Raw genomic sequence first — 12,638 nt, 5'->3', positions numbered from 1 at the left:
GGACCAAAGACAATGATCAAGTGATTTGTCTCCTGCCATCCTTCTCCAGCCTCTGACAGAGGCCAGGGACACCATTTCTAACCCCTGGCTAATAGCCTTTTATGGACTTAACCTCCATGAAATTATCTAGCTTCTCTTTAAACTCTGTTATAGTCCTAGCCTTCACAGCCTCCTCTGGCAAGGAGTTCCACAGGTTGACTACGTGCTGTGTGAAGAACTTTCTTTTATTAGTTTTAAACCTGCTACCCATTAATTTAATTTGGTGTCCTCTAATTCTTCTATTATGGGAACTAATAAATACCTTTTCTTTATTGGCCCTCTCCACACCACTCATGATTTTATAGACCTCTATCATATCCCTCCTCAGTCTCCTCTTTTCTAAACTGAGAAGTCCCAGTTGCTTTAACCTTTCTTCATATGGGACCCGTTCCAAACCCCTAATCATTTTAGTTGCCCTTTTCTGAACCCTTTCCAAGGCCCAAATACCTTTTTTGAGGTGAGGAGACCACATGTGTACACAGTATTTCAAAACAGCGCAGCAAAGAGCTGACCCTGCGTTCCATGAGGTGCTGCTCCTTTGAAACACTGAGGTGCTGTGTCTAAGGGGCAGTGCCACATGGAGCTCAGGGTCAGCAGGGGGGCCTCAGCTGATCCCAGGTTCCCGGAAAATGCCATGCAGAACCTGCCATGGGCTCCGCATGACATTTCAAAGCAGCAGCGCTGCATGGAGCCCAGGTGAGTGGGAGACTGAGTCCCCTGCTGGCCCCAGGGTGCATGAGGGCACTTCCGCTTTGAAATGCGCAAGAGCCCCCATTGGGGACTCTTGTACATTTCAAAGCCTGCATGTCAATTGTAGCCCAGAGTCAGCGGGACTTCCTGCTGGCCCTGGGCTGCACACAGAGTTCTGCATTCCTCCTTTGAAATGTACAAGAGCCCCAATAGGGGCTCTTGTACATTTCAAAGGAGGAATGCAGAAGTACCTATCAACTAGTTGAGTAATCAATGGAAATTCCATTGGCTACTCGATTAGTAAATTACTCACTATTTAACAACCTTAACCCATATGTGGTTATCGCTCCTTCAGCACAGGAGTTAATGCTACACAAAACAGCATTCAATAGAGGCTGCTGCAGGTTTGCTAAAAGATTGTCCACAATTTCTGCTTGAGTGTTTCATCATCTCTCTTTTCAAGTACCTGTGCTATTCCAAGGCCCAGAACATATGTTCTGTATTTTCTTTATATTTCAATTAATGCACCATATGTGTGTTCTACTATATGCATTGCTGTCCATATCAATGGCAGGCTGGAGAGTAGCTGGCTTTAAGGCATATGTATGTTAGTGGTTTATACATATGTCATTTTCAGCACGTAGCTAGGATAAGTCTTGTTATATTTTTTTATTCACAGCTGAGATATCCACTTGACAGCAAGTAAGAGTTTTAATTCAGTAAAACTTTGTTGGCAGGACCAGTGATATTTATATCACTGTGTAAGGGGAAAAGATGCTGCCAAAATGCTCCTGTACTTCATCTTTCAAAACTAGAAACAAACAAGGTGTGATCTATCCGCCTCATTTAACTCCCCTGACTTCAATAAAATTATTCCTGATTAAGACTGGTATGAGAAAAGAATTGAGTACACATGACATAACAGTAACATGAACATTTAGAATCCTAGAAATAGTCCTATGCTTGTTAAGTAGCTAGCTAGCTCCTAAGCACCAGTAACAATAAGCGAAGTCCCTCCTTAAGATGCATTTCCATACCTGTAGGTCCTCTCATGCTCTACAATTTCAATGAGTGTAGTTAGTAAGGATGTAAAATCCTGGTTAAATGTCAGGTTGACCTAACATTTAACAACTAAGTAGAATCCAGCATAGGGCACCTACCCCTAACCCCTCTCTGGGGCTGGCTGCCGGCTCCAGCCTGGCACTGGGGCAGGGGCTGGCTCTGGCTCTGTGGGCTTGCAGCCCTTATGTGGGGCCTGCCGCTGCTGCTGGCTCCCAGCCCCCACCGGAGCAGTCCCTGTCTGTGGGGCACCTGGGCCTGATGTGGACAGACACTCCATTTAGAGTGATGCTTATCAGTTAATCTTTCATATCCTTACCAATTACTAAAGATTCTTGAGTAGCATCTCTTTTCCTCCATTTACAATGTGAAGGTCCTCATTAATTCAGTGATGGCTTTCTATAGCTAGTTACAATTGCTTACTAATATCTGTCTCAAGAAATCAAAATGGAACAAAATAAATCATTAATACAAAGTATTTGGCTAAAATATAGATGCAATTAAATCTGTTTGAAATATTTATCTGAATTCAATCTCAACTTTGAATACCTTTCCTTTAAAAAAAAACACTAATACTGAAATAATTGCCACCTTTTCATATGTTCTTGATATCAATTAAAGGAATGATCAAATCCAAAGATTTCATTTAAAAAAATTAATTGCTATCCTTATACTCCAAACTAAGTATGCATTTGTGGATTTAATCTCTTCCAATCATATGAGATTCCTTGGGTCTATCAATACGAAAGACAAGTTCTGCAGGCAAAAAATATCCCAGATACTGCACACTATCTGGTGTGGTGTCATTATGGTAGTGTCCTCCTTCACCATGGTGACTGAAACAATGGGTGTGCTCCACACGCAGATCAAATCCCTACGACAGAGACAACATATTATAGGAGCACAATTTTTTTTCGAGTAATTCTTCAGTATTTTGCAGTTAATATTGTACTTATCTTCCATGGATCTGAATGTTTTGCAGACAATATGGAGTAACTTGTTACTATCTTTATTTTACAGATTGGTAAACTGAGGCAGAGAGAGTGCTCACCTGAGGCCACAGTGAGTCAGTGATAGAGGTAGGGATAAAGTCTAGAAATGCTGACTCCCAGTTCTGAGATCAAATTTTCTGAAGCCAGGCTCTATTATTTGTGTTGAGGTAGCATTTATAGGCCCGCAAAGATTAGGGCCCCATTGTGCCACTTCACAAAACAAAAGAAAACAAAACAAAAAAACCCAACCCCCACAAAAATACTGTCCCTGGCCCAATTCTGTGGGTAACAGATGGTTACTGACGGGAGAAAGCATAGGTAATAAAATAATCAAGTTAGTGTATAAGCATTTGGCTCTGCACAGTAGCTGCCTAAATGCAGAAGTTCCTTTTGGTGCAATGCTATTTGCTTTTTAGAGATCTAATACAGGATTATATTGCAAAAGTATTAACATGATTAAACCTAATAGTTAGGTTGGTGGCAAGCTCAGACTACTACCTATTAGGCAAAATGCATCGATTTTATTATCAATTATTTGTTTCACCATAATACCTAGGATCCCTCAACACCAGGACTCCACTGTGCTAGACACAGTACCACATGTTTTATAGTGCAGCCAAATTTTGTCTGTTTTCCTTCATGTTGCGTTTTATCACTCTCAAATTGTGAGCTCCCTGGGACACAATTTTTTTTGTAAATAAATTGTGCTTAACACGACAGGTCCTGTTTCTTGATTTCTCTGGGGACTAATTTAATACAAATAATAAGGAACAATCATTACAAACACAGTACCTACATGTAAGATGCTTTCCTTGTGAATATTCCATTAACAGCTACTGATATAGATCCACTCCTACAGTATTCATCACTGGCTTTTGGAAATCTATATGCAATTGAGCACTGGGCCCAAAGGCTGTCAAATACAGACCCAATGGAATAAAAGTTGTCAAGTATCCCGAAATAGCTATCCTGCGTCTTAACAGCAAGCCCGTTATTTCAGGCTTGCTATTCTGATGTCCCTGTAAACCTCATTCCACAAGGAGTAAGGGACATTTGGAATAGCGGGTTATTTCAAAAGTTATGAAATAAACCATTTTGATATAAGATACACAATTTGCATAGCTCAAATGACAGATCTTATTTGGCCTATGGTGCAGTGTAGACGTACCTTGTATGTCCAATTAATGCAAGTTGTTCTGGTTGTTTTGGGATGCAGACACCTATACACTAAGAACTGCACTAGAAACAACCATTTCATTCTTGAAATTGAACATACATCAGCATTCAGTCGTTACTGACCTAGGTTTAATTCAGACCAGTGAAAAGCTTAATTATATTCTGTTACCAATTGCCTAAGCCACCAATTCCAACACCATTCAAATACTTTAATATAAACTACAAATAAATCCCGTTCTTGAACAGAAAAACCATCAATAAATCTGAGACAATCATGACAAGCCAAGTTACAGACAAAAATTACACTTACTGGATCTCTGGAAACTAGTACTGGCTGACAAATCAATGGAGCCTTCATTTCAAAAAATTTGAGCCAATTATTCACTTCCTCATCTGTGTTTAAAGGACAGGCAGAAAATTCTGGGGGCTATAAAACACATTATCAGGTGAATGAAGATACTGGGACGTATACTTTTCTCTAAGTTACTTGCCTTCACTAGCCCTAAATTCTTTTCTGTTCCCCATTTCTCCTTAACCAATAAAAGCATTACTCACAACTGTTTGTTTATTCAGAAACGTAAGTGATTACACCCATGGCTGACTCCATTGCCATTCCTCAGGTACCAAATGGGGAATTCTTAGACTCGGTAACCTGTATGCTCGGGGTAAATTTATCCTCTCCTGTTGGGATCAGAACAGCTAAGTTTGAACACAGTCGAGAATAACAGGATTCTCGCATGTTCTTGTCAATTGATGTAGACAGTTTTTTGCTGAAAACAACATTAGCCAAACTGTAATTACAACTGAAAGGAATATCAAGCTGGATCATGTTTTATTTATCCTTATCCATTTCAGTCATGGAAATCATAACAGAACCTTGATAGTAGTAAGTGTTGTGAACTGTGTTCCCAATGTGAATACAGCTAAAGGCATACATATCTGACACACATATGTTTCAGAAGAGTTAGTGTAAGTGTTTTTCCTACTAGAAGATTTACCCCGGTCCAAACCCAGGCAATATGGGGTAAGGCCACGCGCCCTGGCTGCTGGATTTGTGCTGGTTCTGGCTGGGGGGAGAGGGACTAGGGGGAGGAGGGAGTGGGACACACACCAACTGCTGGCTTTGCCCTGGGGCCAGTCTGCGGGTCAAGTGGGGTGCTCGCCCCGGGTGCATTTTAATCAAAATGGGGCGCAAAGACTCAGTAGGTAAAAATAATACACTGCAAAAGTAAAGGTAAACGTGCTAACCTAAGGGGAGGGGGCACATACCGGTAATTAATATTTTGCCCCAGGTACAAAAATACCTAGTTACGGTGCTGACAGCCTGAGATGGAGGGGGCCGCGTACCCCAGCCATCAGCTATGTCCCAGTGTGGGGGAGGGGCCACAGAGGCCAACTGCCAGCACTCCCCAGAGCCAGTCAGGGAGTGAGGGGATGGGACCGCACAAGCCTCCCACTGGCTCTTTCCAGGACACAGGGAGGGGGAGTGTAGGCCTCCTGTTGGTGCGCCCCAGGTTTGGCCTGGGAGTGATGGGGGCTGTGCTGGCTGCTGACTGGCACTCCCCAGCCAAGGTATCAGCTGCTGCCAGACAGTGGCATCCCTCTGAGATGCTTGCTGCCTCGCTGTGGTCATTCCACAGTCTAACTCCCTCCTACCAGACCCTTTCCTTTCCATTGTATTAGAAACAATCGAATTGCAGGCACATCCCATTGTTCTGGCATAACCAAATCCTGACCTTGCTTTAAGTTAGGATAAGAGGAAGATGTACACCAAATTTGGTGGTCCTAGCTTTTACTGTTCAGGAGGAGTTCTTGAACAAACAGACTTACACACAGACAGATGCACATTTCTAAAATATATAGCTATAGATAGGATTCTCTGTTACTTAAAAAACAAACAAACAAACAAACAAACAAACAATTAAAATTACTAGAGATGGCAAATGTCTTTGTTTTACACAGTATTCTATTGAGGAAACACGCAGACAAGTCCTTATGCTTCCCAATTTATTTCTACAGCTTCATTGCCTCAACAAAAGAGGAATCTTAGGGTCAAGTGATCTACAGTTTTGGTGTTTAAGCAGAATAGTGCTCTATCTGAACTGTCCTGAATGTTTGTTAGAAAAATAAAGAGGCTGAATCAAGAAAAACTTACCATGATATGAATCTTTGCTTTCCCCTTTTGAATGACAAACGTACCTCCCATCCCAACTGGTTTATCTCCGTAGTGTTTTTCTATAATTTGTCTCATGCAGGTCACAAAGTTACACTGCCCAGTTCTTTTATTAGCCTTCACTTCAATGACCTGAAGAGTAGACATACATTTATTATGCCTATCACATGCTGCAATGTTCTGCAAATGTCTATTATTTACATCATATATTTAAAAGAAAAAGAACACCCTTAGTCCTGTAGCACCTTATCCTCCTACATCACGTATTTCACAGCTGCTATGAAACACTCTCAAACTTTCATCCTATAATCTTTAAAGGTTCTCACAAGTGTTGTTTCCTTTGCATTATTAAATATTCAATAAGTTGTTCTGTGCATGTGAGAATGTATTTGCTTTTTTGATTACCTTTATTTAGTCACACAATTGAAACAGAGGTGTAAGCTTACCTCTCAGAGCCAATCAACAGGCTTCAATCGTGTCATAAAGGAACCCTCTCTTTAAAGATAAGAACAATGTTCAATTTTCATGCACCATACAGTTCTTGTTTTTCTGTGGAAACATCTAGTGCCAGGTGTGTTGAGTGAGATGCTTGTCCATCAGGAACTGAACTAAGACCACAAACCCCAATTTACGTAAGTCAGTAAAGAATCAGATGACAATAACGTTCAGTCATTATCAACCTGGGATAGATTACAATGGGTGATTCAAGAGTGAAAGTTTCCATATCCCAGTCCCAATACCTGGGGAATCCATTCCCCTCACATCAACTTCATTGTCTTGTGTAGGACATTCTCTCTCAAGTGATTTTGGCATTAATATTAACCATCAGTACTTCCTGAAAGAAAAGGCAGGCCTGAAACAAAGAAATTTAACTTTAGCTGTCACCTACTGAAGTGAAATTTTATTCAAATATTCACCTTGCCAGGTTGGCCCAGACTGGCATACAGGTTGGCCAGCAGTCCAAATTCACAGTCACTATATTTGTCACTGTACTTCTCCAGCAGGCAACCTCCATCTGCAGGGTTAATCTGAGCGACATAACTCGCATTTACAGCAGGTTTTTGTTCACTCTCAGCTTGAACAACTGGGATAAACTGAAAAGAAGAGCACAGGAAATTGATAAGTTAGTCAGCTGACTTGTTACTAGGTAGATAACATTCCAAGTTAGTGCCCAATCCTGAGAAGAACTACACTAGAAGTTTCACCTCTCAGGATCAGGTCCATATAGATTAGCAAGATGCAAAACTATTTTAATGGAAAATTCTCAATGTAAAATGTACTAAGTGTGAAACACATGCATTAAGAAACTTTATTTAGTGTTTTGGATCCAACACACACACACACACGCACACACGCACACACGCACACAGGTAGTCCCCGACTTACGTGGATCCGGCTTATGTCGGATCCGCAGTTACGAACGGGGCTGCCCCGGAGTACACGGATTGCGGGACCTCGCGGTCCCGCCGCCCATGTACTCAGGGCGAGAAAAGCTGCTGCTCCGCGTCTCTCTGGTCTGCAGACCAGGAAGCCGCGGAGGAAAGCTGCGGAGGGGCTCGGGCAGCGGGGCAGCCCAGGCGCTGCCGGCTTCCCCGAGGCTTTGCAAAGCCGCAGGGGAAGCCGGCAGCGGGACAGCCCAGACGCCCCGCGGCTGTCCTGCTGCCGGCGTCCTCAGAGGCTTTGCTCCCAGTCTCCCTGGTCTCCAGCAGACCAGGGAGACGGGGAGCAAAGCCGCGGAGGACCCAGGCGGTGGGACCGCGGTGCGTCTCGGTCCGCCGCCCGCATCTTCCTGGTCTGCTGGGGTGGGGGGGGGGCGCAGCTAGTACGCCCCCACCCAGCAGACTAGGCTTTTCTCTGGATGCCTGTGGCAGAGCAGCTGAGGCTCTGCTGCTCTGGTCCTGATTCAGCCACTGCTGGTCAGTTTCAGCAGCAGCTGAATCAGGACGCCTGGGGCAGAGCAGATGGGGTGCTGCTCTGGTCTGAGCTGCTCTGGTCCTGATTCAGCCACTGCTGGTCAGTTTCAGCAGCAGCTGAATCAGGACACCTGGGGCAGAGCAGATGGGGTGCTGCTGGGTTGGTCCAGTAGCGCCGAGGAGCGGCGCTACTGGAGCAACCCAGCAGCACCCCAGCTGCTCTGCCCCAGGCGTCCTGATTTAGCCGCTGCTGAAACTGACCAGCGCTGACTACAGGAAGCCCGAGGCAGAGTTGCTCTGCCCCGGGCTTCCTGGAATCAGCTGCTGATCAGTTTCAGCAGCAGCTGACTTGGGGACGCTTGGGGTTCTTAAGTTGATTCTGTATGTAAGTCAGAACTGGCGGTCAGTTTCAGCAGCGGCTGAATCTGGACGCCAGTTCCGACTTACATACAGATTCAACTTAAGAACAAACCTACAGTCCCTATCTTGTACGTAACTCGGGAACTGCCTGTGTGTGTACACACACACACACACACACACACACACACACACACACTAAAACTCTGATGGTCCGGCATCTGACGGTCCGGCACCATCAGGAACCCGGAAGTGCTCCGGGCAGCCGGACCATTGGAGCTGCTCTGCCCCCAGCTTCTCTGATTCAGCCGCTGCTAAAACTGACCGGCTGCTGAATCGGGGAAGCCGGGGGCAGAACAGCTGTAGTGCTGCCCAGTAGGACCCGTAGCACTGCCCCTCAGGGCTGCGGGACCAACCCGGCAGCACCCCAGCTGTCCCTGATTCAGCCGCTGCTGAAACTGACCAGCAGCGGCTGAATCAGGGACTCCTGGGGCAGAGCCGGACTATCGGAAGGGGGGCTATGAGGGGGTCTGGGGTAGCATCCCCCACCCCACCCCACCCCAGACCCCTCATAGCCCCCACTTCTGATAATCTGGCACCTTTAGGTCCCTGGGGGTGCCGGATTATCAGATATGCCGGACTATCAGAAGTTTACTGTATATAACAGAACACTAATTTCTCAATTAATTATTTCTTAATGATGCAACCAATTTAATATATCACAGCAGGAGGCCCAGCTTAGTGATGCTGATCAGCAGTAAGCATTCAGCTTCTGTTATAAAGCACTGAAATGAAAAAGTTTTCAGGTGGCATTTTCAAAACTGCAGAGTTAGACCCAATTTTGAGTGTTCTTAAAAATATCCTCCATGTTGTAGTGAAACAAGGTCTATAATAATTTAAATGGGTAATTTAACTACTTTAAAACAAAATATTTTCCTTTTTTAAAAAATAATAAAAATGTACAGCAATTTTGAAAGTCTCCGAGATACCACATTTACTGCTAAGAGCTACATTTTCTCACTCCTACTGTGTATCAAGCTGTTAAGATGCCACCTTTCAATTAATTTAGTTTTCTTCTTTGTATTTCAGGCACCCGTTAGAAAAAAACTGCTCCCCAGTAAAAAGTTTGGCCAGGCCACTCTTGCTATAGTGGTCCGCAGTACTCCTTGGGAGAAACTGGCCGCACCCTTCCAGCATACCATTGCCTTTAGAAAAGGGAAGGTGTGAAAAGGGGAAGATAGCCTTGGACTCTCCTACCCATCACCTTGGCATGAGAACTGCGGGGCTTACCTGGTCGCATGAAACCTGCACAGTTTCGGCCCAGCCCCTATGACACAGACCCCCACTTGGTGACCGTTGGGCCATATATGGTAATATGCAAGCATGAGAAAGCGATGTGCAGACTTGGGGATAAATACCCATTGCACAGTTCGCTCGAGGAGGTCTTCGCAACACACGTACCACCATGCGTGTGCCTTCCCGTATACTCCAAAGCGCTGCCGGCCTGATCAACTGACCAGCCACCTCCCCCGACTCTCGGGCGTAACCAAGGCCTTCGCAACCGAACCGATAGCTTTGAAATGTTCCACGTGCTGTGTAAGTTGGTATGTATGATTTGATTTTCCTTGTTGTATAGCTTAGTGTTATAGTTATTTTGGTAGTACATAGAGTTTGTAGTTATCGCTGTTATTAGTATAGTTTGATATCTTTAGAGTAGAGACTATTGCCCTTGCTGTTCCCATCCTTATATTTCTGATGCATTCAACTAGAAATCGTAGAATATAATAAATATTGTAAATTCATTACTGACATGGTCAATTAAAAATCTTAGAATAAATACTATATTCATCACTGTCATAAATAAATATCTTTTATTTACTAAAACAGTCCACCTGTTATTTACTAAAACAGTCCTTCCCCCCTTGGGTATGCATCATCGGACCTGTGGTTCTCGCGGCAGCACCTAAGAATATGTTTAGACATGTACTCTTCTTTGTAATTAGACATGGCAATTAGAACACTGGAGTTTTCCACTCACCTCAAATAAAAGTTGCTTTCTCTAACTATTTCAACACGTAGGCAAGATGACCTAAATATTTTTTTAAACTTCTGATCCCTACCTGACCTTAAATTTTAAGTCTTAACAAAATAGAATCATAGAATCATAGAATAATAGGACTGGAAGGGACCTCGAGAGGTCATCGAGTCCAGCCCCCCGCCCTCAAGGCAGGATCAAGCTCCGTCTACACCATCCCTGACAGATGTCTATCTAACCTGTTCTTAAATATCTCCAGAGAGGGAGATTCCACCACCTCCCTTGGCAATTTATTCCAATATTTGACCACCCTGACAGTTAGGAATTTTTTCCTAATGTCCAATCTAAACCTCCCCTGCTGCACTTTAAGCCCATTACTCCTTGTCCTGTTCTCAGAAACCAAGAGGAACAAATTTTCGCCTTCCTCCTTGTGACACCCTTTTAGATATTTGAAAACCGCTATCATGTCCCCCCTTAATCTTCTTTTTTCCAAACTAAACAAGCCCAGTTCATGAAGCCTGGCTTCATAGGTCATGTTCTCTAGACCTTTAATCATTCTTGTCGCTCTTCTCTGTACCCTTTCCAATTTCTCCACATCTTTCTTGAAATGTGGCGCCCAGAACTGGACACAGTACTCCAGCTGAGGCCTAACTAGTGCAGAGTAGAGCGGCAGAATGACTTCACGAGTTTTGCTTACAACACACCTGTTGATACAACCTAGAATCATATTTGCTTTTTTTTGCAACAGCATCACACTGTTATATAATAATAGCATCTTGAATGATAACATATTTTTGTCTCTTGTGAGATTTAAAATGAGGACTAACACTGGGTATTTTAAAGACACCATTCAACAATTTGGTGTGTCTTTTTTTTTTTTTTGCATATTTTTCATCTTCTCTAGTATTAAAAATGTGACCAGATAATAACAAATGTCAATATGGCAACAGCTAGAGCAGAGGTGGGCAAACTTTTTGACCTGAGGTCCACATCTCAGTATGGAAATTGTAGGTGGGCCAGGAATGTTCACAAATTGGTGATTGGGGCACAGAAGGGGCTACAGCTGGGGGTGCAAGGTCTGGGCATGGCAATATGCTAATCTGTGCTTCATTTGCATAGGCGTTTGCGCAAGAGGGATGCAGTGTAGATGTAGCCTTAGTTACAATTCATGTTAAGTTTTTTATCATGGCTTTGGTATGTTATCTTTAGTACAATGCAATTTCTTGTTACTCAAGGCCATGACGTACAACTTTGCCTAGAAACCTGTGGTATGAATGTGAAATATGAATGAGAAATACCCAACGAAAAAGGCAGTTTAGGATCCGTGACCTTTTAAGGCAAACGAAGACCCTGCAAGCAGATAAATTAACTGAGAAGTGGCCAGAAAATCTCTCTCTCTTGGACAAGATTTAACATCACAGCAGAAACCTGCGACCAGCCCAGAGAAGTAAAGCCTCCTGCAGATCCGAAGGGATCTCCTAAGGAACATGGAGGAGTCTCCTGGAAGCTGACACCTAGCTAGCACTCCAGCCAGTGAAATCAAAAGTAATCTTCACTGCACTTGCAGCTTGCCTCCAAACTGCCAGTATGAATGTGATATATATGTAAGAGTACCACTTTACTCTTAAGAATCTGTACCAATAAACAACCCCCAAAACAATACTGCTCCAGCCCACCCTTTGTCCAGGTTTGTTCCTCAGCAGGTCTGAGGAAGAGCAACAATTACCTAAGTAATAAGCACCTCCTGGGACACCTCCTCTTTATTTTGGTTGTAAAGTGTCATTAACTTATGGTGTCACATACAAATAATACTTGACCATTTAATTTTTTTGAGAACTGCTGTGTATTTATACATACTTACAGACCTCAGCATTTACTCCAAGAATCTTAGAGGACCCCGCTCCAGCTCCCAGAATGAAAGCTCCTGGCAACTCTATTTGCTTGGCAACAGTGTTCAAATCATAAACCTATAAAAGAAAGAGACATCCATTCACATGTATACCAGGGATGGGTAGCTTCTCAGGAGCATCCCTCTAAAATTTTATCTGTGTACCTGAAGTATATTAGGACATATTAGGTATATTTACTACCTTGTAACTCATCTCAGCTACATCCCCTGCCATGAGTGGCTGGTATCCTAGGAAGGAGAAGGCATTGCTTTCCTAAACTGCCTGACCTGTCCTCACCCATGCTTAGCCTTGTAC

General features: G+C 43.6%; 1 protein-coding gene and 1 long non-coding RNA gene across 6 annotated transcripts in view; one reads left to right on the top strand and one right to left on the bottom strand.

Annotated features, from left to right (window-relative positions):
• Positions 1 to 1,383: 1,383 nt before the first annotated feature.
• Positions 1,384 to 12,638, bottom strand: part of C1H11orf54 (chromosome 1 C11orf54 homolog) — a 34,056-nt gene continuing 22,801 nt past the window's right edge. For all 5 annotated transcript variants that reach the window (XM_006134395.4, XM_075919356.1, XM_075919357.1 and 2 more), the window contains exons 5-9: positions 12,300 to 12,401; positions 7,047 to 7,223; positions 6,112 to 6,261; positions 4,267 to 4,383; positions 1,384 to 2,662 (exon numbers count right to left, since the gene is read on the bottom strand). In XM_006134395.4, coding sequence (XP_006134457.1) covers positions 2,489 to 2,662; positions 4,267 to 4,383; positions 6,112 to 6,261; positions 7,047 to 7,223; positions 12,300 to 12,401 — 720 coding nt within the window. In that variant the 3' untranslated portion in view covers positions 1,384 to 2,488. The remainder of the gene's footprint in view (positions 2,663 to 4,266; positions 4,384 to 6,111; positions 6,262 to 7,046; positions 7,224 to 12,299; positions 12,402 to 12,638) is intronic.
• LOC142826548 (uncharacterized) lies at positions 2,806 to 12,080 on the top strand. The gene is made up of 3 exons (XR_012900750.1): positions 2,806 to 2,867; positions 9,489 to 10,003; positions 11,670 to 12,080. It is a non-coding gene; the product is annotated as an uncharacterized LOC142826548 (long non-coding RNA).

Source organism: Pelodiscus sinensis, chromosome 1 (assembly GCF_049634645.1).
Source record: "Pelodiscus sinensis isolate JC-2024 chromosome 1, ASM4963464v1, whole genome shotgun sequence".
Lineage (NCBI taxonomy): Eukaryota > Metazoa > Chordata > Testudines > Trionychidae > Pelodiscus > Pelodiscus sinensis.
The sequence above is the reverse complement of the archived record's forward strand: the minus strand, read 5'-3'. Positions and strand labels throughout refer to the sequence as shown.